This window comes from Chionomys nivalis, chromosome 12 (assembly GCF_950005125.1).
Source record: "Chionomys nivalis chromosome 12, mChiNiv1.1, whole genome shotgun sequence".
Classification (NCBI taxonomy): domain Eukaryota; kingdom Metazoa; phylum Chordata; class Mammalia; order Rodentia; family Cricetidae; genus Chionomys; species Chionomys nivalis.
In genome coordinates, this window is record NC_080097.1 from 68680922 (window position 1) to 68707680 (window position 26759).

The 26759-nt window shown below is 43.3% G+C and overlaps 1 protein-coding gene across 8 annotated transcripts in view; it reads left to right on the top strand.

Annotated features, from left to right (window-relative positions):
* Kcnma1 (potassium calcium-activated channel subfamily M alpha 1) overlaps positions 1-26759 on the top strand; it is a 740126-nt gene that overhangs the window by 475910 nt on the left and 237457 nt on the right. For all 8 annotated transcript variants that reach the window (XM_057786232.1, XM_057786233.1, XM_057786234.1 and 5 more), the window contains exon 6: positions 17724-17799. In XM_057786232.1, the coding sequence (XP_057642215.1) occupies positions 17724-17799 (76 nt within the window). The remainder of the gene's footprint in view (positions 1-17723; positions 17800-26759) is intronic.

Genomic DNA, 26759 nt, shown 5'->3' on the forward strand with positions numbered 1-26759 from the left:
ATATGAACATACCTACACACACATGCATACACACACATGCATACACACACACACACACACACATACACACACCTATACATAATTAAAAATAAAACTAAATCTTACTAAAATAATTTAAAAATTTTGCATATGTAGTTTATGCGTGTGACGTATGCTCATGCATGTGTGGGGTGCTCCCCGGGCCCAGAGGGAGATGTGAAGAATCCTACTCTTTCTTGACAGGGTCTCTCCCTTAAGCTGTGGCTAGGCTGGTGACCAGCAAGCCTGCTGTTTCTGCTTGCTACAGCACTGGGGTTCCAAGAGTCTGTGTGGGGCCACACCTGGTTTTTGATGTGGGGACTCACGTTTGCACAGCAAACATTCTTATCTGTTAAGTCATTTCTTCAGTCCCTTGAATTGTTGTAGTGGTAAAGAAAATAGAACTTAAAACCTGACCATCGTAACTACTTTTAAACATACAGTTACTGCTTTGCATTGTTGCGAACAGATGTCTAGAGAGTTTAGATGTCTAAACTCTAAATTCTTTATATATATATGTATATATATATATATTATGTATTTTCTTACATATATTCACATTATATATTTATTTACATCCTTTTTCCCTTCCCTTCCCTCAATCTAGCTTTTGTATGTGCCCTCCCCTGCCTCCTTTTACATGTATGCCCTGTTTTTCTTCTGTTGTTATTGTCACATGCACACACATACATGAGTTTCTTCTATTGTTATCATCACACACACATGAGTGTGTAAATACAACCAGATGAGTCTGTCCACGTAGTGTTACTTGTATGTCTATGATTTCGGGCTTATCTCTTGGAATTGGATAACTAATTAGGGGCTTATCCACGGAAAACTAATTCTCCCTTTCTCAGAAGTCATTGGTTGCCTGTAGTTCCTTGTCTAGTGCCCTGTGAGACTTCCTCCTTCCATGCTGCTGTGTTTGCTCATACTGTTGTGGTTCAGGCCCTGTTTAGGAAGCCATATTGTTGAGACGTAATGGGTGTAGCTTCCTTGGCATTCCTAGGAAACCTACTATGACAGGAGACTTCTGGTTCCTCTGGCTCTGGCAACCTTTCTGCCCCCTTTCCTGTGATGTTTCCTGACCTTGAGGGCAGAAATTTTGTTGAATGCATTGGGTGCAGGAAGCCCAGATCAGTTCTCTGCAGTTAGACCAGCTGTGGTTTGTTTTTTTTTTTTTTTTTTTTCTTTTTTCTTTTTTTATTAAATTTTTTTTATTCTTTTTTAATTAAAATTTCCAACTGCTCCCTGTTTCCCATTTCCCTCCCCTCCTCCCACACATTGCCCCCTCCCCCCACTCCCCTCCCCCATCCCCACTCCTATTCTCCTCCCCCCAGTCCATTCCCCCTCCCTCTTGATACTGAAGAGCAGTCCAAATTCCCTGCCCTACAGGAAGACCAAGGTCCTCCCACTTCCATCCAGGCCCAGGAAGGTGAGCATCCAAACAGGCTAAGCTCCCACAAAGCCAGTTCATGTGTTAGGATCGAAACCTAGTGCCATTGTCCTTGGCTTCTCATCAGCCTTCATTGTCCGCCATGTTCAGAGAGTCCAGTTTCAACCCATGCTTATTCAGTCCCAGTCCAGCTGGCCTTGAAGAGCTCCCAAGAGATCATTTCCACTGTCACAGTGGGTGGGTGCACGCCTCGTGGTCCTGATTTCCTTGCTCATGTTCTCCCTCCTTCTGCTCCTCATTTGGACCTTAAGAGCTCAGACCGTTGCTCCAATTTGGGTCTCTGTCTCTCTCTCGATCTATCGCCAGTTGAAAGTTCCTGTGCCATTCTCCTTGGCCTCTCGTCAGCTCTCATTGTCCGCCACATTCCGAGAGTCCGGTTTTATCCCATGTTTTTTCAGTAGCAGTCCAGCTGACCTTGGTGAGCTCCCAATAGATCGGCCCCACTGTCTCAGTGGTTGGGTGCACCCCTCATGGTCCTGACTTCCTTGTTCATGTTCTCTCTCCTTCTGCTCCTCATTATAACCTTGGGAGCTCAGTCCAGTGCTCCAGTGTGGGTCTCTGGCTCTATCTCCATCCATCGCTAGATGAAGGTTCTATGGCGATATGCAAGATATTCATCAGTATGATTATAGGATAGATTCATTTCAGGTTCCCTATCCTCAGGTGCCCCAATGAACTAACTGGGGACATTGCCCTGGGCATCTGGTAGCCATTCCAAGTTCAAGTCTCTTGCCACCCCTTAGGTGGCTCCCTTACCTAAGGTATGAGTTTCCCTGCTCCCCTATCCAACCTTCCTTTATCCCCAATCACCCCGATTCCCCCAGTTCCCCTCATCCTCTCCTTCACACTTTTCTCTCCCCATCACCCCTCATCCCCATCCCACCCCACCCCCAAGATTCCAATTTTTTGCCCATCAGTCATGTCTATTTCCCATAGCTGGGAGGATATCTATATGTTTTTCCTTGGGTTTACCCTCTTGTTTAGCTTCTTTAGGATCACAAATTATAGACTCAGTGGCCCCTATCCATGGCTAGAAACCAATTATGAGTGAGTACATCCCATGTTCTTCTTTTTGGGTCTGGGTTACCTCGCTAAGGATCGTATTTTCTATTTCCATCCATTTGCATGCAAAATTCGAGAAGTCATTGTTTTTTACCGCAGAGTAGTACTCTAATGTGTATATATTCCACACTTTCTTCATCCATTCTTCCATTGAAGGGCATCTAGGTTGCTTCCAGGTTCTGGCTATTACAAATAATGCTGCTATGAACATAGTTGGACAAATGCTTTTGTCATATGATAGGGCATCTCTTGGGTATATTCCCAAGAGTGGTATTGCTGGGTCCAGGGGTAGGTTGATCCCAATTTTTCTGAGAAACCGCCACACTGATTTCCAAAGTGGTTGCACAAGTTTGCAGTCCCACCAGCAATGGATGAGGGTACCCCTTTCTCCACAACCTCTCCAGCAAAGGCTATCCTTGGTGTTTTTGATTTTAGCCATTCTGACAGGTGTAAGATGATATCTCAAAGTTGTTTTGATTTGCATTTCTCTGATCGCTAAGGAGGTTGAGCATGACCTTAAGTATCTTTTGGCCATTTTAACTTCTTCTGTTGAGAATTCTCTGTTCAGTTCAGTGCCCCATTTTTTAATTGGGTTAATTATCCTTTTAAAGTCTAGTTTCTTGAGTTCTTTATATATTTTGGAGATCAGACCTTTGTCTGTTGCGGGGTTGGTGAAGATCTTCTCCCAGTCAGTAGGCTGCCTTTTTGTCTTAATGACAGTGTCCTTTGCTTTACAGAAGCTTCTCAGTTTCAGGAGGTCCCATTTATTCAATGTTGCCCTTAATGTCTGTGCTGCTGGGGTTATACATAGGAAGCGATCTCCAGTGCCCATATGTTGTAGGGTACTTCCCATTTTCTCTTCTATCAGGTTCAGTGTGTTCAGATTGATATTGAGGTCTTTGATCCATTTGGACTTGAGTTTTGTGCATGGTGATAGATATGGGTCTATTTTCATTCTTCTACAGGTTGACATCCAATTGTGCCAGCACCATTTGTTGAAGATGCTTTCTTTTTTCCATTGTATACTTTTAGCTCCTTTATCGAAAATCAGTTGTTCATAGGTTTGTGGGTTAAAATCCGGGTCTTCTATACGATTCCATTGGTCAACTTCTCTGTTTTTATGCCAGTACCACGCTGTTTTCATTACTGTAGCTCTGTAATAGAGTTTGAAGTCAGGGATGGTAATGCCTCCAGAAGTTCCTTTATTGTATAAGATTGTTTTGGCTATCCTGGGTTTTTTGTTTCTCCATATAAAGTTGATTATTGTCCTTTCAAGATCTGTGAAGAATTTTGATGGGATTTTAATGGGGATTGCATTGAATCTATAAATTGCCCTTGGTAGAATTGCCATTTTTACTATGTTGATTCTCCCAATCCAAGAGCAAGGGAGATCCTTCCATTTTCTGATATCCTCTTCAATTTCTTTCTTCAATGCCTTAAAGTTTTTGTCAAATAGATCTTTCACTTCCTTGGTTAGAGTTACCCCAAGATATTTTATGCTGTTTGTGGCTATCGTGAAAGGTGATGATTCTCTTATTTCTCTCTCTGCTTCCAGATCCTTTGTGTATAAGAGGGCGACTGATTTTTTGGAGTTGATCTTGTATCCTGCCACATTACTAAAGGCGTTTATCAGCTGTAGGAGTTCTTTGGAGGAGTTTTTGGGGTCGCTCATGTACACTATCATATCATCTGCAAATAATGCAAGTTTAACTTCTTCCTTTCCAATTTGAATCCCCTTTATCCCCTTATGTTGTCTTATTGCTATTGCTAAAACTTCGAGAACTATATTGAAGAGGTATGGAGAGAGTGGACAGCCTTGGCGTGTTCCTATTTTAGTGGGATGGCTTTAAGTTTCTCTCCATTTAATTTGATATTAGCTGTCGGCTTGCTGTATATAGCTTTAATTATATTTAGGTATGACCCTTGTATCCCTAATCTCTCCAAGACTTTTATCATAAAGGGATGTTGAATTTTGTCAAATGCTTTTTCAGCATCTAATGAAACGATCATATGGTTTTTTTCTTTCAGTTTATTTATATGATGGATTACATTGATAGATTTGCGTATGTTAAACCAGCCCTGCATCTCTGGTATGAAGCCTACTTGATCATAATGGATAATTTTTCTAATGTGTTCTTGGATTCGGTTTGCCAGAATTTTGTTGAGGATTTTTGCGTCGATGTTCATGAGTGAGATTGGCCTGTAATTCTCTTTCTTGGTTGGGTCTTTGTGTGGTTTTGGTATCAGAGTTACTGTAGCTTCATAAAAGGAATTTGGCAATGACTCTTCTGTTTCTATATTGTGAAATACATTAAGGAGAATAGGTATTAGGTCTTCTTGGAAGTTCTGGTAGAATTCCGCATTGAAACCATCTGGTCCTGGACTTTTTTTGGAAGGGAGGTTTTTGATAACAGCTTCTAATTCTTCACGACTAACAGGTCTATTTAGGTTGTTCACCTGGTCCTGGTTTAACTTTGGTAAATGGTATTTATCTAAAAAAGCGTCCATTTCTTTTACATTTTCCAGTTTTGTGGCATACAGGCTTTTGTAGTAAGATCTAATGATTCTCTGAATTTCCTCTGTGTCTGTGGTTATGTCTCCCTTTTCATTTCTGATCTTACTAATTTGCAAATTCTCTCTCTGCCGTTTGATTAGTTTGGATAGGGGTTTATCAATCTTGTTGATTTTCTCCAGGAACCAGCTTTTTGATTCATTGATTCTTTCAATTGTTTTCTGTGTTTCTATTTTGTTGATTTCAGCCCTCAGTTTGATTATTTCCAGTCTTCTACCCCTTCTAGGTGAGTCTGCTTCTTTTTTTCTAGAGCTTTCAGGTGGGCTGTTAAGTCTCCAATATGTGCTTTCTCTGTTTTCTTTAAGTGGGCAGTTAGTGCTATGAACTTTCCTCTCAGAACTGCTTTCATAGTGTCCCATAGGTTTGAGTATGTTGTTTCTTTATTTTCATTGTCTTCAAGGAAGAGTTTAATTTCTTTCTTTATTTCTTCCTTAATCCAGGTATGGTTCAGTAGTTGACTATTCAGTTTCCATGAGATTGTAGGTTTTCTGGGGGTAGCATTGTTGCTGAATTCTAGCTTTAATCCATGGTGATCTGATAAGATACAGGTGGTTATTAATATTTTTTTGTAACTGTGGATGTTTGCTTTGTTACCGAGTATGTGGTCGATTTTTGAGAAGGTTCCATGAGCTGCAGAGAAGAAGGTATATTCTTTCCTATTTGGGTGGAATATTCTATAGATGTCTGTTAAGTCCATTTGATTCATTACCTCCATTAATTCTCTTATTTCTCTGTTAGGTTTCTGTCTACTTGACCTGTCCATTGGTGAGAGAGGAGTATTAAAGTCTCCTACTATTAATGTGTGCGGTTTGATGGCTGCCTTGAGTTTTAACAATGTTTCTTTTACGTACGTGGGTGCTTTTATATTAGGGGCATAGATATTCAGGATTGAGACTTCATCCTGATGAATTGTTCCTGTTATGAGTAGAAAATGTCCCTCTCCATCTCTCCTGATTGATTTAAGTTTGAAGTCAACTTTGTTAGAAATTAGTATGGCCACCTCTGCTTGTTTCTTAGGTCCATTTACTTGATAAGCCTTATCCCAACCCTTTACTCTGAGTAGGTGCCTGTCTTTGTGGTTGAGGTGTGTTTCTTGTAAACAGCAGAATGTTGGATCCTGTTTTCGTATCCAATCTCTTAGTCTGTGCCTTTTTATAGGAGAGTTGAGTCCATTGACATTAAGTGATATTAATGACCAGTGGTTGTTAACTCCGGTCATTTTTTAAGTTGTAAATTTTGTGTGTTCCCCTTCTTTGTGTTGCGCTGGTGAAGGGTCTCTAGTTGTCTGAGATATTGTGGTCATTGTTGGACTCCTTGGTTAGTGATTTTCCTTCTATTACTTTCTGTAAGGCTGGATTTGTGGCTACGTATTGTTTAAATTTGTTTTTATCCTGGAAAATTTTGTTTTCTCCATTTATAGTGAACGAAAGCTTGGCTGGGTATAGTAGTCTGGGCTTGCATCCATGGTCTCTTAGTTTCTGCAGTACATCTATCCAGGACCTTCTGGCTTTCATGGTTTCCATAGAGAAGTCAGGTGTAAGTCTGATAGGTTTACCTTTATAAGTAACTTGGCCTTTTTCCTTTGCTGCTCTTAGTATTCTTTCTTTATTCTGTATGCTTTGTGTTTTGATTATTATATGGCGAGAGGATGTTTTTTTTTGATCCAGCCTATTCGGTGTTCTGTATGCTTCTTGAACCTTCATAGGTATATCTTTCTTTAGGTTGGGAAAGTTTTCTTCTATAATTTTATTAAATATATTTTCTGGACCGTTGAGCTGCGTTTCTTCTCCTTCTTCTATTCCTATTATTCTTAGGTTTGGTCTTTTTATTGTGTCCCATATTTCCTGAATGTTTTGTGATGAGAATTTGTTGGCCTTGCTGTTTTCTTTGATCAGCGTGTTTATTTTCTCTATGGTATCTTCAGAATCTGAGATTCTTTCTTCTATCTCTTGTATTCGGTTGGTTATGCTTGCTTCTGTAGTCTCTATTCGTTTACCTAGATTTTCCCTGTCCAGCTGGCCTTCTGTTTGTGTTTTCTTCTTTGCCTCCATTTCAGTTTTTAAGTCTTGAACTGTTTCCATTATCTGTTTGATTGTTTTTCCTTGGTTTCCTAGGGTATCATTCACTGATTTACTCAATTCTTCAAACTTTCTGTTATACTTCTCATCCATTTCTATAAGGGCATTTTTTACATGTTGTTTAAGGGTGTCAATCACTTTCATAAAGTCAATTTTATCTACTTCTTCATGATTAAGGTGTTCATGTCCACCTGTTGGGAGGTCGCTGGGTTCTGGTGGTTTCATATAGTTTCTCAGATTGTTAGGTGAATTCTTGCATTGGCGCCTGCCCATCTCTTTCTCCGAATGCTCCCCTCTGGATCTTCTTTTACCGGATCAGGTCTCCTTGCCTACTGATGTACCTTCCCAGTGATGGCTCTCTGCAGTGCTAGCTCTCCTGGTGTTCTAGTGATGTCTCTCTTTGCTTGTTGCAGGCAGGCCAGTGAAACAAAGGAAGTCTTGCCTGCCTACTTGCCCTGAGGATTTGCCCCCAGCGCCAGACAGACTGAGCTGGATGGTGTTATGTGCCCAAAGAGGAAAGGGGGCAGAAGGAAGAAGGGTTCTGGATGCAAGCTGGGTGGGACAAGAAGAGAGAGGCAGTATGCGGGGTATAGAGCCCCTGCAGGGAGCCCAGGGAGTATAGGGAGGGGGATGAGGAACTTCAGAGTTCCCTGTCCAGGGCTGCTTCCGCTGCCGCTGGTCACAAACTCACCGCACTGCTGTCTCTCCTGGTGCCGAGATCAGATCTCCGTGCAGGTTGGGTAGTTCGTAAACAAAGCGCCTACCTTGGTTGGTGCAGGCGGGCCAGTGAGACAAAGGAGGTCTCGCCTGCCTACTTGCCCTGAGGATTTGCCCCCAGCGCCAGACAGACTGAGCTGGATGGTGTTATGTGCCCAAAGAGGAAAGGGGACAGAAGGAAGAAGGGTTCTGGATGCAAGCTGGGTGGGACAAGAAGAGAGAGGCAGTATGGGGGGGGGTAGAGCCCCTGCAGGGAGCCCGGGGAGTATAGGGAGGGGGATGAGGAACTTCAGAGTTCCCTGTCCAGGGCTGCTTCCGCCACCGCTGGTCACAAACTCACCGCACTGCTGTCTCTCCTGGAGCCAAGATCAGATCTCCATGCAGGTTGGGTAGTTCTTAAACAAAGCGCCTACCTTGGTTGGTGCAAGCGGGCCAGTGAAGCAAAGGAGGTCTCGCCTGCCTGCTTGCCCTGAGGATTTGCCCCCAGCGCCAGACAGACTGAGCTGGATGGTGTTATGTGCCCAAAGAGGAAAGGGGACAGAAGGAAGAAGGGTTCTGGATGCAAGCTGGGTGGGACAAGAAGAGAGAGGCAGTATGGGGGGGTAGAGCCCCTGCAGGGAGCCCAGGGAGTATAGGGAGGGGGATGAGGAACTTCAGAGTTCCCTGTCCAGGGCTGCTTCCGCTGCCGCTGGTCACAAACTCACCGCACTGCTGTCTCTCCTGGTGCCGAGATCAGATCTCCGTGCAGGTTGAGTAGTTCGTAAACAAAGCGCCTACCTTGGTTGGTGCAGGCGGGCCAGTGAGACAAAGGAGGTCTCGCCTGCCTACTTGCCCTGAGGATTTGCCCCCAGCGCCAGACAGACTGAGCTGGATGGTGTTATGTGCCCAAAGAGGAAAGGGGACAGAAGGAAGAAGGGTTCTGGATGCAAGCTGGGTGGGACAAGAAGAGAGAGGCAGTATGGGGGGGGGGGGTAGAGCCCCTGCAGGGAGCCCAGGGAGTATAGGGAGGGGGATGAGGAACTTCAGAGTTCCCTGTCCAGTCACAAACTCACCGCACTGCTGTCTCTCCTGGTGCCGAGATCAGATCTCCGTGCAGGTTGGGTAGTTCGTAAACAAAGCGCCTACCTTGGTTGGTGCAGGCGGGCCAGTGAGACAAAGGAGGTCTCGCCTGCCTACTTGCCCTGAGGATTTGCCCCCAGCGCCAGACAGACTGAGCTGGATGGTGTTATGTGCCCAAAGAGGAAAGGGGACAGAAGGAAGAAGGGTTCTGGATGCAAGCTGGGTGGGACAAGAAGAGAGAGGCAGTATGGGGGGGGGGGTAGAGCCCCTGCAGGGAGCCCGGGGAGTATAGGGAGGGGGATGAGGAACTTCAGAGTTCCCTGTCCCAGCTGTGGTTTTCTGTAGGAGTTCCAGTCTGCAGCAAAGAGAACTCCAGTGATAAGGGGCGAGAACTACACTCAGCCGAGTGAGGGTGTGAGGATCGGTATTTAGAGTGCAGGTAGAATTAAGTAATTCCTGCTTATGCCCTTCCTAGTTCTTGGTACCTCCCATTCTGATTTCTGCATTTTTCTGTAATTTAACCACTACAACCGTGTTCCTTGCTACAGTTTTGTACATGCGCAATAGCCTTAAGACGATACACTTAAGGAGGCCTGCTTGTAGTGCTGAAGCTGCTTTCTGCTTTCCTTAGTGACTAATTTTGCAATGCACATCTTTGCTCCGATAGTATTTGCTGTAACATCTTGGGCTTTATTATCAGAAATTAAATTAGTTTGATTCATAGTATCAGATTACTTCTAAAAAGGTTTTTTATCAATTTGTAATTCCACCCTCAAATTTATAAGACCGTGTCATTGCAGAGTTATTTTCCTAAAGCAAACTCAAATATATTGTTGGTTGTGATGTGTAATAAATACAGCGCTTGCTGCGTGTCATGTAATTCCCATTCCTTTTATTCTTTAACCTTTCAAAAGCATCTGCACAGTACATGTATCGATTGCAGTCAGCTTGCTGTATAGTTTGTCTGTTGAGCTGATTCCTCTTGCCAAGCTGAAATTTTACAATGGAGAGCTGCAGCCGTACCCATTGCCTCTCCGTCAGCTGCTCCAGCCCTTGGGAACCATTGGTCTAGTTTCTGGTTCTATGAGATTGATTTTTTCAGGTTCAGTGCATGATTGAGACCAGGTAGTATATGTATTTATCTCCCTCCTCTGACTTTCTCTTGTAACATCTCAACCTCCCAGTTCGTCCACATTGTTGCTAACAGGCCTTTATTCTTCCTCTTTGCCAACATTGTGTTCCATTTTGCATGTGTCCATTAAAATCCAACTGCATTGGAACATGGGTGGTTCTTATCTTGACTCCACGTGGAAGTGTATGGTCCGTTTTGAATTGAGTTTTGCATGAGATACAATTCCTTTCACTTCAACAAACATAATTCAAATGGCTCTTTCCTAGTTTCATTTCCTGTTCTATGATTTTCTGTTTCTATATTTTGGGTATAGTAAGCTATTGACATCCAAATAAGTTCCTTTTTTGTTTTTTTTTTTAAAAAAACATCTGTTTGGAGTCTAAGGATTTAGCTGAGAGCCTTGCTCATATGAAGTGTGTGTTCTACCAATGAACTGCATCCCTAGTTTAGAAATGAGCCCTGTTGCACAGTTTTTAGTGTTGTATTATTTTCAGCTGGGAATCTTGTTTTAAAACCTTCAGAGACTTGATCTTATTTCATAGTTGTGAACCTGATATTTCAGAACTTTTCTGATTCTTTTCACCTCTTGTTTTAGACAGTCTAGTAAGGACACAAGTACATTTCTTTTAGTTTTCTATGTGTTATTATTTCCATTTGGTTTTTAATTCATCTTGAGTTGTTTTAAATTTTGATATGAAATGACTGAATTTCTTTCCCACTGCCAACCAGTTTTCCTGAGAATTAGTCTCGTGCTTGATTTGTGATTACTTCTTTATCACCTACTAAATTCTTATAGAAGAGTATTGCTCTTCTGACTCATCTTGGTGTCTTCTTTTCTCCCTCTCATTCTTCTCTCTTTTTCCTTCCTTCCTTCCTTCCTTCCTTCCTTCCTTCCTTCCTTCCTTCCTTCCTTCCTTCCTTCCTTCCTTCTTTTCTCCTTTTCTCCTTTTTTCTTTCCTTTCCTTGCTTTTTGAGGCTAGAAATCACTGTGTAGCCCCGTTGGCCTAGAATGCCTACATAGACAAGACTGTCCTCTTTCTCCACAGAGACTTGCCTGCCTCTGCCTCCCAAGTGCTGGGCTTAAAGCTATATGCCAACAATTCCCATCTCTGTTTATTCATTTTCTTATTCTTTTCTTAATTTTTCATTTTTTTTGTAGTAAATCTAACTTAGATGATTACCGTAGTTTGAATTTAGTGAGATTTCTTTCTATCTAAATAATGCGGACCATATTAGTAATTGTTAAATGGTTGTTATTAAGGAGAGTTTATTGAGTATTGATTGTGAATAAGTGTGCAGGCAGGCATGTATCCCAGATTATTGAGTACTGAGAGTGACTGTGTGTGCAGGTACACATGTATCTCCGGCTGGAGAGATCCCTCAGTGGTTAAAGCACTGCCTGCTCTTTCAAAGGTCCTAAGTTCAATTCCCAACAACCATATGGTGGCTCACAATCATCTGTAGTGAGATCTGGTGCCCTCTTGAGGAAGAGAGACCTGATCAGTCATCCTCATCAGCTTAGACTATGAAATCCAATATGGACAAACAAGTTCAACAAAACTGTTATATACAGGATGCCCATGCATACGTCAGCACTGCCAGAGCATAAATTTATAAAGTTTTTAAAATTTAGATGTGTATCCCAATTTATTGAATACTGAGTGTGACTCCATGTGCAGGTACACAGGCATCCCAGTTACTGAGTTCTGAGTGTGACTCCGTGTGCAGGTAGACATGCATCCCAGTTATTGAGTATTGAGTGTGAATATGTGTGCAGGTACACATGCATCCAAGTTATTGAGTACTGAGTGTGACTACATATGCATTTATACATGCATCCCAGTTATTGAGTACTGAGTGTGACTCCATATGCAGGTATACATGGATCCCAGTTATTGAGTACTGAGTGTGACTACATGTGCATGTATACATGCATTCCAGTTATTGAGTACTGAGTGTGACTACTTGTGCAGGTAGACATGCATCCCAGTTACTGAGTACTGAGTGTGACTACATACATGTGCACGTAGACTTGTATCCCATAGTGCCTTCCTGTGGAGAAGGACACAAATGTTGGCACCTCTTTCTGTGTTCTTCTGGCTTCTCCCTTTCTTATATCATTTTCCATTTAGTCCTAAAGATTCTAACTTTAGATTACTGTTATTTATTTATTATTTTTTTTAAAGAAAAACTAATTCCACAGACAATCAGTTGCTTTTATGTTTTCTCTTACAGCTTCTTATATCCCATTTCTTCTGGAATTATTTTTCTTCCAGTCAGCTCAGTATCTATATTATTTGGTCAAAAGTAATTTCTCCTGAGAACTATGACGGGAATCTGTCCTTTGCCTTCTTGCATCTATTGCAAGAAATGCGTTTTTAAATAAAACAAACAAATTACATGGGCAAAGAATTTTTGATTGAGAAGCAGTCATATATATTTTTCAATTTACTTCTCAATTATTCGCCTATAATGGTTTCCTTTGTTAATCTAAATTTCCAAAGTTTGTTATGTTTAGAGCCAGCCCCACTAGTGAGTTTTCCAGTTTTGTGGGTATACATTCTAGGTTTGATTTTGTTTGTTTGCTTTTTTTTTTTGCTTTAATTTGCTTTCATAAAATGACTCAGAGTTTTTATCACTATTAATCCATAGTGCTTTACTGATATTTAACCATAAACATGAAATAATAAATGCTATCCATGCTGCCAAGACTACCCCCACCAAATCTCTGCTGAATGCTGAATGCTCTATGCTTTAAGAAATAGCACATTACAATGTTTATTTCTTCTTAACTGGCAGCTAAATAACATGTTCCTCAAAATTGAGCTTTATATACAGGTAATGTGCTGGAAGGCTTTTTAGTGACTCAGCAAGTTCTCGAATACAGAGGAGTTTGATGTGGGGGGGATGTCAAAATAAATCGTGTCTTTAGGCAGCATAAATAAATCTATCAACATGGAATGATAAATTAAGGATTAAAAACAAAAGGTGCCCTAAACCCGACACTCCCAAACATGGTTGCATGTTAGAATCTGAACTTTAAAATGTTCTATGCCCAAACTATCCTTACTAAGTTGGAGTATCTGGGCTGTGTGGCATGCTCAGCATTGGCTTTCAGTCTTCACCTTGCAGATGTAGCAGGCTGGTGCAGGAACTGCTGTCCTGCATGTTGCTGCCTCCATGTGGTCTTCTGAGCCGCAGTCCTACCTCAGCTGAGAGCTCGTTCTGCGTGCACAGTGCCAGGCCCCTCTCAGTTCTGAGTGTGAACATCTGAAAGTCCAGGGGATCCTTTGCTGCCTGGATTAGTCTAGGATGCCTCCAAAGCATGTGTAGCCAACTAATCCCCATGGTCTATTTATACTAACAATTTCACATCAATATACTCCTTCCTGCTTGTTTACATGTTATTTACAGCAACATTGAGTCACTAAACTGAACTAACATACATGTTGATCCACCTTTGACTTCCGTAGACACGTGTATCCACATACTACCATACACACAGAGAAATCTGAATGACCTTTCTCTACCACATACACCAAGAACCAGGACCCAGACCTCTGAAACTGAGCCAGAATAAGCTAAAATGAGCCTTTCCTGTATAAAATCCAACTTCGTGTATAAAAATTCCATGACATTTTGCCACAATTGTAGAAAACTGATACCGATTCCTTGAGTTCAGTTTGGAACTGGAATGGTCTTTTGAGCAGGGGTTTGGGTGCAGTTTGACATATTTGGGTGTAAAATCTGGCCCTGTTGCTTAAACATATATGGATAATGTATAACATATATAGGATGATATATATATATATATATATATGCGTGTGTGTATATATATATATACACACATTATCCTTAGCTATTTTCTTCTGTTGTAGATTTTAAAAGACACAGCTTTCTACATGTAGGACATAATTAAAGTAGGTGATGAGCAATATAATTTTACTTTATTTTCGAAGTGATTATTTTACTGAGTTATAAATGGCAGTATAATTATGTGCCCTGTGTGTGTGTGTGTGTGTGTGTGTGTGTGTGTGTGCATGCATTTTTATCCCACATTGGCCTTTTTCTCTTTTGTTAGTGAGCCTTGATGCTAAGGCAGTGACCTCTAGAGGTCATTAAAGAAACAAGCCCTTTTCTCTTCAGCTCCTATGAATCTTAGGACTGGACTTCCTCCAGCAGAGAGCTAAGTGTCTGCTTTTTATCCCCAGACTTTATTGGCTAGGCACTGTCTTCTGGGTAGCTCCTGTTAAGGAGACACTCAGCTAGCTGAGTGGGCTTCTCACACAAGGTTGGAGGCTGCCCTGGTTTGCTTTCTGTTGCTGTCATAAACACCATGAGCAAAAGAAACTTAAAGGAAAGTGTTCACACTTTATAATCCATCATCCGGGGAAGCCAGGGCAGGAACTCAAAGTTACAGCAGTAACCATGGAGGAATGCTGCTTTCTTATACAGCCCGGGCCCACCTGCCTATGGACGGTCCTGCCCACAGTGGGCTGGTCTTTCCTACATCAATAAAAGAATGCCTTATAGACATGGCTACTGGCCGGTCTGATCTGAGCATTTCTTCAGCTGAGTTCTCCTCCCAAATGACTCTACATTGTGTCAGGTTTACAGCTAAAGCTAGCCGTGATCTGTGTGGGCTTTATGCCCCTCCATTCCTCTTATTCCTAGCTCCATATTCAACCACCTCCACTGAAGAGAATCCTTTGTTGTATTATGTTTGTAAGTCACTAGAATGTGTCAGTCTGAAAACCCCAGCCTTTTAAAAATAAAAAAATAAATTCAGTTCATACTTTCGGGAAGTGGTATTCTATTTTTGGTCCCATAAATCATACATATATACCTACATACACACACCAATCTGTGCACACAAACACAAAGACAAGAGCTTGTGTGTAGCTAACCCAGGAATAGCTGCCACATTGCTAGTGAGTTTACCCTAGCTGGCTACTTCAAGCTCTCTACCTTTCACTTTATGACAGTGTGAAGTCTGAAACTGTACTCTACGGTCCTTACCTCTGACCTGATTTAATGACTTTGACTGATTGATTGATTGATTGAGTGAGTGAGTGAGTGATGGACTGATTTGTACAGCTGAAAAAAATGACAAAGATAGGGTATTTGTTGCTCTGGATTTTAGTCTTTCTGAGCTCCTTGAGTCATTATCAAAACCTTAGGTCAGACAGTGTCAAAGATTTTTGAGTGTTGCCCAAGTGTCACTTGACTTAGCTTTTCATCTGTGTCAGAACACCTGAGGCAAACAACTGAGCCATAGGAAAGGTGGATTTGGGCTGGCAATCTTGGAGCTTTCAGGAAACGGTGGTTTGGCCCTGTTGCTTCAGACTCTGTGCCATGGGGACTAGTGTGTGGTGGAATGGAGATTCTGGCTTCAGGGAACCTGGGAATGCAAAAGACAGGAAAGGAGTGAGGTTCCCAACATCTCCTTCTAGAACATTCTCTAAGTGGCCTGGCTTACATCCATAGGACCCTATCTGTTAAAGGTTCCATCACTTTCTACTGCTGCCCCAGCCAGGGACCAAGCCAACTTTAGAGGAATTCTTAAGATTCAAATATCAGCATTTAACACTTCCTGATTTAATACCTACCCTAACACTGATGCTTTAGATACAGTGTTTAATTATTTATACTTAAAACTTGAAAACAAAAGGCAGATACATCTTAATTCTTTTAATCTGAAATCTTTTTGTTTTATTTCTAGATAGTTCTTTTCTGCTAATTTCTGTTCCTGCTTCTGACCATGGAGTTTTCTGTGTTTTCCTTTTATTCCTCAGTCGGGTCTCTGCGATCTCCCCTCCCTCGCCCTATATTTTATTCCTCCATCCCATCTCTGCGATCTCCCCTATATTGCTCTTTGCTTACTTTGTGTTTCTCTTTCCCCCTTTTTTTTTTTCCACTTTTGAGGCAGCACCTTTTTAGATTCGACTCCGCGGTGCTAGCAGCTTTCCATCGGTTTGGTAAGACTGGATTCTCAGTAGCCTAGGTCTCTTTCACATCCCCTACGTCCATTCGCAGGTCTGCCTCTCTGGTTAGAATAATAACTACATTAATACTCTTTAGCGAAGTAGGAACATACTCTGAACATCATCTCTTGCCCACAAAGTTGGATTCTTCTCAGGTGAGAAATGCTCCCTTTGAGCCATCAGTATTTCCTCCTACTTCCTTTGTGAGTTGGGCACACCCACCTCTGGGCCATAGGTTGATTTTTACATATTATTGAAACAGTTAGTTCTTCAGTGTTCCAGTTAGGCACCTTTTCTTCAAGGAGAAGGTACTCTGGCTTCACACTGGGGCAGAGGTCTCTAGTGAATCTTATGACTGGCCTCATCTCACCGTGCGAATTAGACTTCCTTCCCTGCCTGCCTTGAGGGGAGCAGAGTGACTTCTCACCCTAATCATGCAGTGTCACACCTGCCACCTGAGGGGAGAGGAAATCCCTGGGGAGCGAGCACCCCAGCGCTTGCTCATGGCATTTGGCAATAGTTCTCCATAAGGTCCCTGGTTGATTTGGAATTTTTTGGTTTTTGTCTTTTGAGACAGGGTTTCTTTGTGTAGCCCTGATTATCAGGGAACTTGCTCTGTAGACAAGACTGCCCTCGAACTCACAGAGATCTGCCTGTCTCTGCCTCCTGAGTGCTGGGATTAAAGGTATGCACTACCACTTCCCTGGTGATTCAGAGTATTTTTATCACATGGCTTTGAATTAGACAGAAATAGAGTGATCCTTGAAGGGAGACGAGACTAAAGAAAAATCTGGGTGTGGTAGAGCATCTCTCCAATCCCAGCACTTGGGAGGTAAAGGCTGGAGGATCAGGAGTTCAAGGCTAGTCTTTACTATAGAGTGATTTTATGGCCAGCCTGACTACATGATACCCTGTTTCTGAAAAACAAAACCTAAAATAACCCATTGGTTATTGTCCCTCCCCACCTAGAAGCTGTAACTCTTCCATTAAAGAGAGGCTACAGATAAAAAATTATTGACATCAGTGAAAATAGAACTATTAGTTTTGAATCCTGAAGTTGTGAAGTATGGTGGCTCGCTCATCTGTGTTTGTTTTTTTCTCTTTTATTTTGTTTCTAATTGAGAGAAAATAAAAAATTTTATAGAGCATGGGTAGTTCTCTGGGCCAGAGTCTTTTTTTTTTATCTAGATTGAAAATAAAGATTAGAAAAAAGTCATCAAAGACCTAAGATGATCCGATTTATTCTTAATCTGCTCTTAAGCACAAGGTTGTCCTGAATGAGCACAGTTCCAAGTATTTTTCAGAAACCCAAATTCTGCCAGATCACTGGGTAGCTCAGAAATGGGACTTTACAATGGAACTCATCAGGGGAGACAATCCCCCTTAACATGGGTCCTGTCTTCTAGCTTCTCCCTTAAACCTGGTTTCAAAGAGCTCACCTTTAACAAGAAAGCCCATTTACCAGCTAAGACTAAGCCAGCGGAGAATCAAAATGAAGCAGCGGTCCCAAGGTACTGGAACATTCATCTTCTCAAGGCCTCCGCAGCCCTTTGAGCAGACATGAGTGACAGTAACTCAGACAACAGGCTGGGAGCATGACAGCCAAGCACTGAGAATAACACCTCTGTTTTGTTTCTCTTTCCAGGCTTGAGATTTTTAAGAGCTCTCAGACTGATACAGTTTTCAGAAATTTTGCAGTTTCTGAATATCCTTAAGACAAGGTAAGATGGTTTTCCCCCCTGTCTGGTTCCCGAGGGCCAGGTTGTAAATATCAAGTATATTTGCTATGATCTTGTTAAAAGGATGGAGCTGTGTTATTCACAGGAAGAACTAGCTGGAGAGTTAGTCTACTAAGGTAGGGCTTGCGGTTTTTCTCTTCTGCAAAGCCTGGGAGAAATAAGAGAAAAGGGGAGGTGTGGTTATGTCCCTGGGAGGAAGATTCAGTCTGGCAAGGTCACATGACTGGTATCTGGGCACCAAGTGAGGTTACAACAGAAGCTCATGGGAGAGGTGCATGGAGGATGAGGGATGGATTTGCTCATTGATTGGGAAGTCCGTGCTGCCGGATCCTAAATGCCTCTTTAGCTACTACTAAACAAGAAACTGAACTTGTCCATAAAAGGAAGAGAAACAATGATCCTTGACAGGCAATCACAAACCTCATAGGGCAAACAGAAAATCATTTCATTCCTAAGTTTATTTGAGCTGTTTCACTTTATATCCACGGAGCCCTTGGGATGTGCTCTGCAGACTGCCTTGTGGGGGAACCCTAAACACCTCCAGGCAAATGCACCATGGCTGCTTCTGCTGACTGCATTATGGTCCGGAAAACATGGCTAGGACAGGAGCAGAAATCCCCTAGGGAACACCCTGCCTGGTGCCTTGTCAAGGCCCAGAGGTGGCCTGAACCCCGGGCTGCGCTGGTGAACACACTAATAAAAGGGTTAGGGGCACTCTATTGGGGACTGAGTGCTGCTCACAGATCTCTCTACTAGGACGTTACATTTTAAGAAGACCCCTTCTAATGTCCCATTTCCTCTTTGGTTGGCTCTAATGTGTCTGATGAGTGACAGGAAGCAGGACACTTCTGTATTTTGTCATGTATAATTAATGGACATGCTGTTTGAGGCCTGGGACTCTGTGTTAATTTCCTAGTCATGAAATGTGGAACCTGGCCTCTAGAATCTTCTGTGTTCAACAAGTGTCTTTGTTTTGTTGTTGGTCCTTATTTTAATTCCAGATTACCCCTTCCAGCTATTCATCTGGATGAATAAGAGATAAAGATTCACTCTTTATAGATTGATCAAAATGTAAAAGAGCCACGGAGCTCTCTTAAGGTGTGCCCTATCCCTTTATGTTTTATCTTCTGAGGTAAAGATTTATGACTTCTCTCTTTTTTTTTGCTTTATAATATCGTTCATAGATAGTAATTTTTTACATTTCCTTTGAGCAATAGTAGCCTTAAGTTTTACCTTAAAGTTTTATCTTTTGCGCAATAGACTTATATTGCTTTTGAAACAGAAACAATTAACAAAGGTAGCATATCTATCTAGGCCCCTTAATTCTGGCCCCTGGGGAGTCAGAAAGAGGTAGAGCTCTGTGAATTTGAGGCCACCTACATCTATATAGTGAGTTTCAGGTCAGTCAGGGCCACACAGTGAGACTTTGTCTCAAACAAAAACAACAAACAAACAACAACAACAACAACAAAAACAAATCTGGTGTGCCTAGTATTAACATGTACTTTAACATATAACATAATGAATCTAGCATGCCTAGTATTAACATGTACTATACCATATAACATAACGAATCTAGCGTGCCTTATATTAACATATACTACAACATATAACGAATCTCACGTTCCTTGTATTAACATATACTATAACATATAACATCATAAATTTAGCGTGCCTTGTATTAACATGTACTGAACTTGTGTCACAAGGCTGATGTTTTGTTTAACCCCAGGGAGAGTTGGTAAATGTGGGGCCTTGTCCTTAAGATTTATGGAGCAGGTGTAGACGTGGAGTTTTGTTATAATGGAGCCATTCACAGGCTCTTACAGGCTCTCAGGTCTCCTATTTGTGTTTTATCTCATCAATTAATGAGACTTTTTCCCCATGATATTGGGTTTCTAGGAAGATTCCAGTTCTCTGAGCAATAATGTAGCTAGAACAGTGTTCTCGCCTTCCTCATGTGTGTGCACAGCCTTTCGGCCTCATCGTGATGTGCCTGTCCTCTGGGCATGTTTGATCAACCTTGTGTTAGGGCACTCACCCATTCTTGCTTCTCAGTGAAGCAGCCTTTGTTTAGATTCAGAAGTCAGATCTGGCTGCCCCGGAGAAGAGCCTCTTCCTAGCTCTACAGTCATGGTGGTACTTCATTTTCTAAGTGGAAGAGGGAGAGGGGAAAGCTGCTGGCTGGAGGAAGAGGGGAGTGTGCTTCTCAGAGGCAACAGGTTTCCAGCTGACTAGCAGCAATTGGGTGCTTGCAATCCTCACCCTCAAATGGCATTCTCTCAGGACCTCCCTATTTCCCATATAAGAAATTCCTACACTCAGACACCCTTTTTTTTAGAACCCCACAACGTGGATGTCCTGGGTTCCTTTTGTTTGCAGTTACAACCAGGCTGTGTGAGGCCCAGTCTAAAGCAAGTGTCTATGTATGTAAAAGTGAGTGTGTGACAAGTGCCCCAGTGAAAGGCCTCATGGGTGGGGAAACTCAGAATCAGATTTCCTGTCAGAGTGGTCAGGGTTAAAACAGGAGTGGGCCCGGATCTGGGAGGCACAGGGTCACTGCACTGGGCCTAGCAGGACATATGCAGCAGGCAGGGTCTGTTCAAGTGAAGATGGAAATCTTCAAAAAAAAAAAATTAGGTCTCTGCCATTCTCCTAGGGCTGGAGTATGGTCACAAGAAGGGTAGGGAAGATGGCCTGAGTTCAATCAAGATATTCGTAGAAAGCATACACTGACAGAACATGAGCCCTGTGGGACCTTTGAACCAGTCCACGATCCCGAACATTCTGTGGTTGAGAGGAGGGTGAGCTCCGGTAGGGAAGCCAAGGCCTAGTCTCCAGGCTCAGAGAAACACTTCCTTCAGCTACAGGAATTTTAGACGGGTTGTGGCACTGTCTTTTCGAGTGCTCAGCTATGCTCTGCTTCCCCCTCCAGTCATTCCAAGTCTGTTTCTCAAGGCTCTGGACAAGAAATGAAGCCCCGACTAGGGCCTTGGCCTTGGGCAGGTCTCTTGTGGGTTCTGTACACCCTGGCGCTTTCACAGTGACCTTCTGGCAGGGGATGGGCTGGGGAAGCTTCTCTAGTGGTGACCCCTGCTGACCCGTGGTGGTGTTAGGTCAGGAGGCAGTCTTTACAAAGGTGACGAAACAGAGCTTGGAAGAACATGGCTTTGTTTCCGGTTCTTCCATTGCTTCATTCGGCTCAGAATGGAAATAAATAGGACACAGAAATAAGTGTGGAAGGGGAAGGGTGAAGAGTGAAGAGGTCAGCGGAAGGGACCAGAGTGAACAGGGGGACAGACAGGGAACACTGGATAGCCGGAGTCAGGACAGAGGACAGCCAAAGGGACCAGAGTGAACAGGGGGACAGATGGGGAACACTGGTTAGCTAAAGTCAGGACAAGTGCCAAGCTGTAAGTTAATCCTGGCATGGCCTATTTTAGGCAGACAAGAGATGCTGGGCCATTTGTGTGAGCTTTGGGACAGTCCTCAGTCCTCCTGCAAGCTGGTGACATTTATGGGCAACTTTCAGTGCTCTGCCATGAGCGCCAAGTACAACCTGCTTAAGGGCTTAAATCCCACATCTCACTGAACATGGTCAACAATGTTTGTTAAAATATGGCTTACCTAGTATGGGTTTTTCAAATTGCTTTATTGCTTCCTCTAATTGTTTAAGTAACATGTGCTCCCTGTGAATATTTGTGCCATTTTATGGAAGAGTGTACAGGGTGAAGTAAAACACTCTACACCCTGTGCTGTGCAGTGTCGGCCATTGCTCTCTGCCAAGTCTATCTCCTATGTAGTCTATGTGCACAGCCACCACCAGATACCTAAACAAAACACCTGCGGAGCATTAGTAGAATTAATTATCTTGCATGTATGACCTCAGAAATGACTCCAAGGCTGTCTATGAAGCAGGATATTTGCGATGGCAGTTCCGAAGCGTATGAGATTGAAGTCATACCCTAATGTCACTTAGACTAAGGGGTTGTTTGGAGAGCAAGACAGAGATGTTGAAGGCTTTTAATTGGGAGAGAAAGTATGGACACTTACCATTCTAAAGACCTGTGCTTCTACTCACTGTATAGAGTTGGTTTGAGGTGTCTAAGACTTCAAAAATCTGAAGGTCAGAAAGGAGCAGTAGCCCAGGGAAGGGCTGTTAGGGCATAGCCTCAAGCAGGTCAGGTGGACAAGAGGAGACTAGTGTAGAGATAACTAAGGACAGACTAACCCGCTTGATTTGGTTGATTTTGCTCTATTTTGTATCTCCAAGTTGATTCATCTCAGTGCAGTGTCATCCAGTCAGTTCTCCCGTTTGGGGCACTTTGCAGTGAAAAGAAACAAGGCTGTTGGCTCCTGGCTGCTCTTTCAAGTAGGAAACACAGTGGAAGACAGGGACAGGGCAGATTCATGCTTGCTGGTGCAAAGTGCCTGGCATTTTCAGGGTTACCCAGATATGTGTTGTGTTCTGTAAGGGCAGGGGTGAGGGTACCTTTGACCTTACTGCTCTGATCTTAGGAGTTAGGCTCTCTTGCCAAGCACCCACGAGTCCCGCGAAAGGTCACTGATCTCCCAGGCTTCTACTTGCACACTGGTTCACCTTCACACATTCGTGCGGATGACTAGTGTCTGGTGCAGTCAGACTTTCATCACCACGCCAAAGTTCCCAAGAGAACGACTTCAGGGAGCAAAGAATGATTTGGGCTCAGAGTTTCAGAGGTTTTAGGTCTATGGTCAGTTGGCTTTGTTGCTCCAACATAATGGCCAGGTAGAGCATCCTGAGAAAGCAAAGGTGGTCACCTCATAGCTACCCAGAGGGAGAGGATAAAGGAGTAGAAAATGGGAGATGCACTAGAGACAAGATATACCACCAGGAATACATTCCTTCTAACCTACTTTCTCCATCTAAGCCCCATCTCTTAAAGCTTTAGATCCTCCCAAAATAGTACCACCTGTGGGAGACCAAATCCTTTTAACAGGGAAGCCCTTGGGAGACATTTCCTACTGGCTCCTAGAGGTTCATATGTTAGTATGCTTGGTCCCAATTTAATGGAAGTACTTGGGAAGAATTAGGAGATGTGGCCATTTTGAAAGAGGTGTACCTCTGGTGGTGGGCTTTTGAAACTCAAAAGCCTACTCCCTTCCCTATGAGCTCTCTCTGCCTCCAATATGCAGGTAAGGATGTAAGCCTCTCGCTTCTGCTCCAGGACCATGTCTGCTTGTCTGCCGCCATGCTCCCAGTCATGATGACTATGGACTTGCCCCGATAAACGTTTTGTTTTTTTTCCTATAAGTTGCCTTAGTCATGGTGCCTTATCACAGTAGTAGAAAAGTAACTAGGGGATACACCAAATTAGAACAGTCACGGAGAATTGATGGATAGGAATTCAGAAGTTTCTGTGGAAACACAGATTTTTAAAAGAGGGGTCAGGTTTTCACGATAGGATCACAATTTCTCCTTACAGGCAAGGAGCTGGATTCTGCCTGGTCAGAGGCGTTCCAATGATTGCTGCTTTCATGTTTTATCCAGGCCTCTGAGCTTGGCCATGAAGGCCACACATAGCCATCTCCAATAATTCCTTTGCCGCAAATGCACGGCATTCTTCTCCCGGTAGCGCCTGCCTCCTAAACAGTCCTCTTTCAGATGGCAAACTCCACATCAAAGAGGACAGAGGAAATCCACTGAGGGTTCATTTTACATGTTTTTGCACATAGCATTCAGATACTAACTTACTCATAGCTGGGTTTACAAGTCCATTTCCTCATGCAAGCAATCTGTGATGATGCTGAAGTCATACAAATAATCAGACTTCAGCAATGAACCTGGTCTGTCTCAGCAGCAGTGATTAAATGCTCTGCAGAGAGTGAGAGCTCCCTTAAGCACCATTAATATCCCTGGGACAATCATTTAGAAATTAATAATTGCCATATTTAGGCCATTTCCCCAAAGCACCAAGAGACTCGGAGACATCAATAGATTTAATATCTTGAAATACCTCACATGGTTGTTGATGATGGTACAGTACTTTTTAGGCCCCGAGGAACTGGAAGTGTGTGAGTGACTCAATTAGGCGTTGAATTCTCCTTGGGGAAAGTGAGAGCAGCACATAGCTCTCCTCCCTTTGCTACTCGTTCTCCCTACCTCTTCCTCCTTGATATCTGGTACCATCTTAGGGGTCTTGCAAAGTAGAGACAAGAAGATGGGTTGCCCTGCTTTGGTTCTCCATTGAGAAGCTTGCAGGGAACAGGAGGTAGAGATAACCTGGCTGATGAAACAGGATGAGCTGCAGGCTTGCCTGGGTTGCTCCAGATGGCAGTCTGCTGGCAGATCCCTGACTTGGTTTGTTTTATTTCCACCCTGCTGATCTCTGACTCGTGGAAATATTCTTCTGATAAAGGACCTGGGAGCCAGTGAAGAGGACCTCCAGCCTAGTCAGCTGCTCCATGGAGCAAAGAGGCAGGGATCCCAGTATGTCCCAGCTGCAGAGAAAGGCTTAGATGGAAATTGGTAAATGCATTCTTTTGTTAGCTGGTGAAGAACTGACTTTGAGAGAGGCAAAGGATGAAGTGGCCCACTGGGGTGCCTGGAAAAGGTTTGAAGGTCAGGATTTAAGGCGTGTTTGCCCTAGAGAGTGCTGACCAAACCACAGCGTCTAGAGCCACAGAGCTAACTACCTCAGGCCACAGAGTAGACAGACCTGGCCAATTATGATGCTCCCAGGGAATATTCTGAATTTAAGCCATTTCTGTTGTGTATAGGCAAGTAGCAGAATCCACCTTCAGAAAGACTGGGTCCGAGGGGGAATTGGCTGGCTGACTTCAGGCATATCTGCACTTAGGCCTTTAGCTCCCTACGGGGGCTTCTGCCTCTCTCTCCATCTTTTTTGGGCTTGTTTTTAGGAGGACTCCTCTAGAGTAGGTTGTTCAAAGCTTGTATCTGAGAAGGACTAGAACTGTCTACCATGTAGTTCCTGAAAAATATGTCTGATAGGTCTATCTACTGGCTGAGGCTTTTATTGGCCACATTTCTTTGGACTACTTAGTAACAGGAGAAGCCCTTGATACCCTGGTCTCCCAGGTCAGGGGCTGTGGGGAGATATATGTCCTTAGGAGGGGGTGACAGGCAAACCACAGGGTAACTGAAAAGAAGGCCCCGTGGCTTTCCATACTGATTTCCCAAGTTACTTACCACTTACTAAATTATGATTCCCAAGCAAGCTAAATAAGATCCCTAAACCTCAGTTTCCTGGGTAGTGAGTGACAATAGAGTCATCACCTACCCCCTGCATTAGAGTAAAGGGTGAAATTCGGAAGACCCAAAAAACTCAGTGAAGTTCTTTTTGGAGGGGGGACCGGGGGGGAGGAGGTGTCCCACTTACTTTTTCTTTTTATTCTTCCTTTCCTTTCTTTTCCTTTCCTTTTATTTCCTTTTCTTCCCTTCTCTTCACTTTTCTTTCTTCTTTCTTTCTTTCTTTCTCTCTCTCTTCCTCCCTCCCTCAATTCCTTCCTTCCTTCTTAGAACTCTCTTTTCACATTTGCATATCAATCCAAATTGCCACTCCCTCTCCTCCTCCTGATCCCACCACCTTCCTCCCACCCCCATCTACTCCAGAGAAAGAGAGAGAGAGAGAGAGAGAGAGAGAGAGAGAGAGAGAGAGAGAGAGAAAGAGAGAAAGGCAAGACCAAGGCCCTCCCCCCTGTATCTAGGCTGAGAAAGGTATCCCTCCATAGGAAATGGGCTCCAAAAGCCAGTTCATGCACTAGGAATAAATCCTGGTCCCACTGCCTGTGGTTCCACAGACTGCCCACGCCACATAGCTGTCACCCACTGTCAGTCCTGAGTTAGTGAACTGCTGCTAGCTTGGGTCAGCTGTTCCTGTGAGTATCTGCATCACAGTCTCGCCCTTTGCTCCTATTATCGCTCTTCCCTCTCTTCAACTGAACTCTGAGAGCTTGGTCCAGTGCTCCGCGAAATTCTTAGCACGTAACAATGCATCAGCAACCTGCAGGAACTTCAAATGGTGATTCTGGAGATAGCCAGATGTGTAGAGTGGGTAGTGTGTTGTTTTCTTGTCATAAGGTTTTAAACTGGGAGGATGGTGTCCCACACATCTCAAAAGGCCAGTCTTGCCCACAGCTTTGGAAGCACTTGCTCATTCTTGTCCAGGCAAACAGAGACCACAGATGCCTTTCTTCAGTTACATAAGTGGAAGTGAAGGAAAGCGCCATGGCTGATCCAGGGCTAGTGATTACAGACTCTGTTGGGGCCCCCTTGCAAAGGCCTGGAGTGCCCAATAGACATGGACAGAAAGAGGACATTGGTATCATAGATGAATTGCTCAATGTGAAGGACTAGCATCTCCAGGGGCTGTACTGGGCCAGTAATGGGAGAACAAGAGGTAGGGGACAGATTTTTTTTTCTGCGAGATGAAAATGATGGGAACTTCACTAAGCAAACTCTCAGGACAACCGGAGCCATTCAATAAGGATTGTATGCTAGATCCCGTTGCTGAGTTAAATTCCTTTTCTGAGATACAGGAGTGTCAAGGTTCTACTGCAGGGTGTCCTCTCTGAGGAGCTGGCTGCTGCAGTGATTAGAGGTTCTACTGTGATAGCCACAGCAGTGGCTCAAATACAACATAAAATGTAAGCAGAAAGAGGCAACACACTGAAGTGAATGCGACAGAATACAGAGATACTGAAGATGTAGGGGAAATGCCAGCACAAGTGAAGGCTCGCAAATTCTCTTTACTCTTTTTTTCTTTTTTCTTTTTGTATATTTGAAGAAGTTTGTTAAAACTGTTAAGTTTTAATAAAGTTTGAGGGGCTGATACTGGGTCCACCTGTGATTTTCCTCTGTTGGAACCATCATTCCTGATCAAGGTGTCTCACCGTTTTGATGAGAGTGGCCTGCCTGTCCCCGAAAGGGAACGCTGTGACAC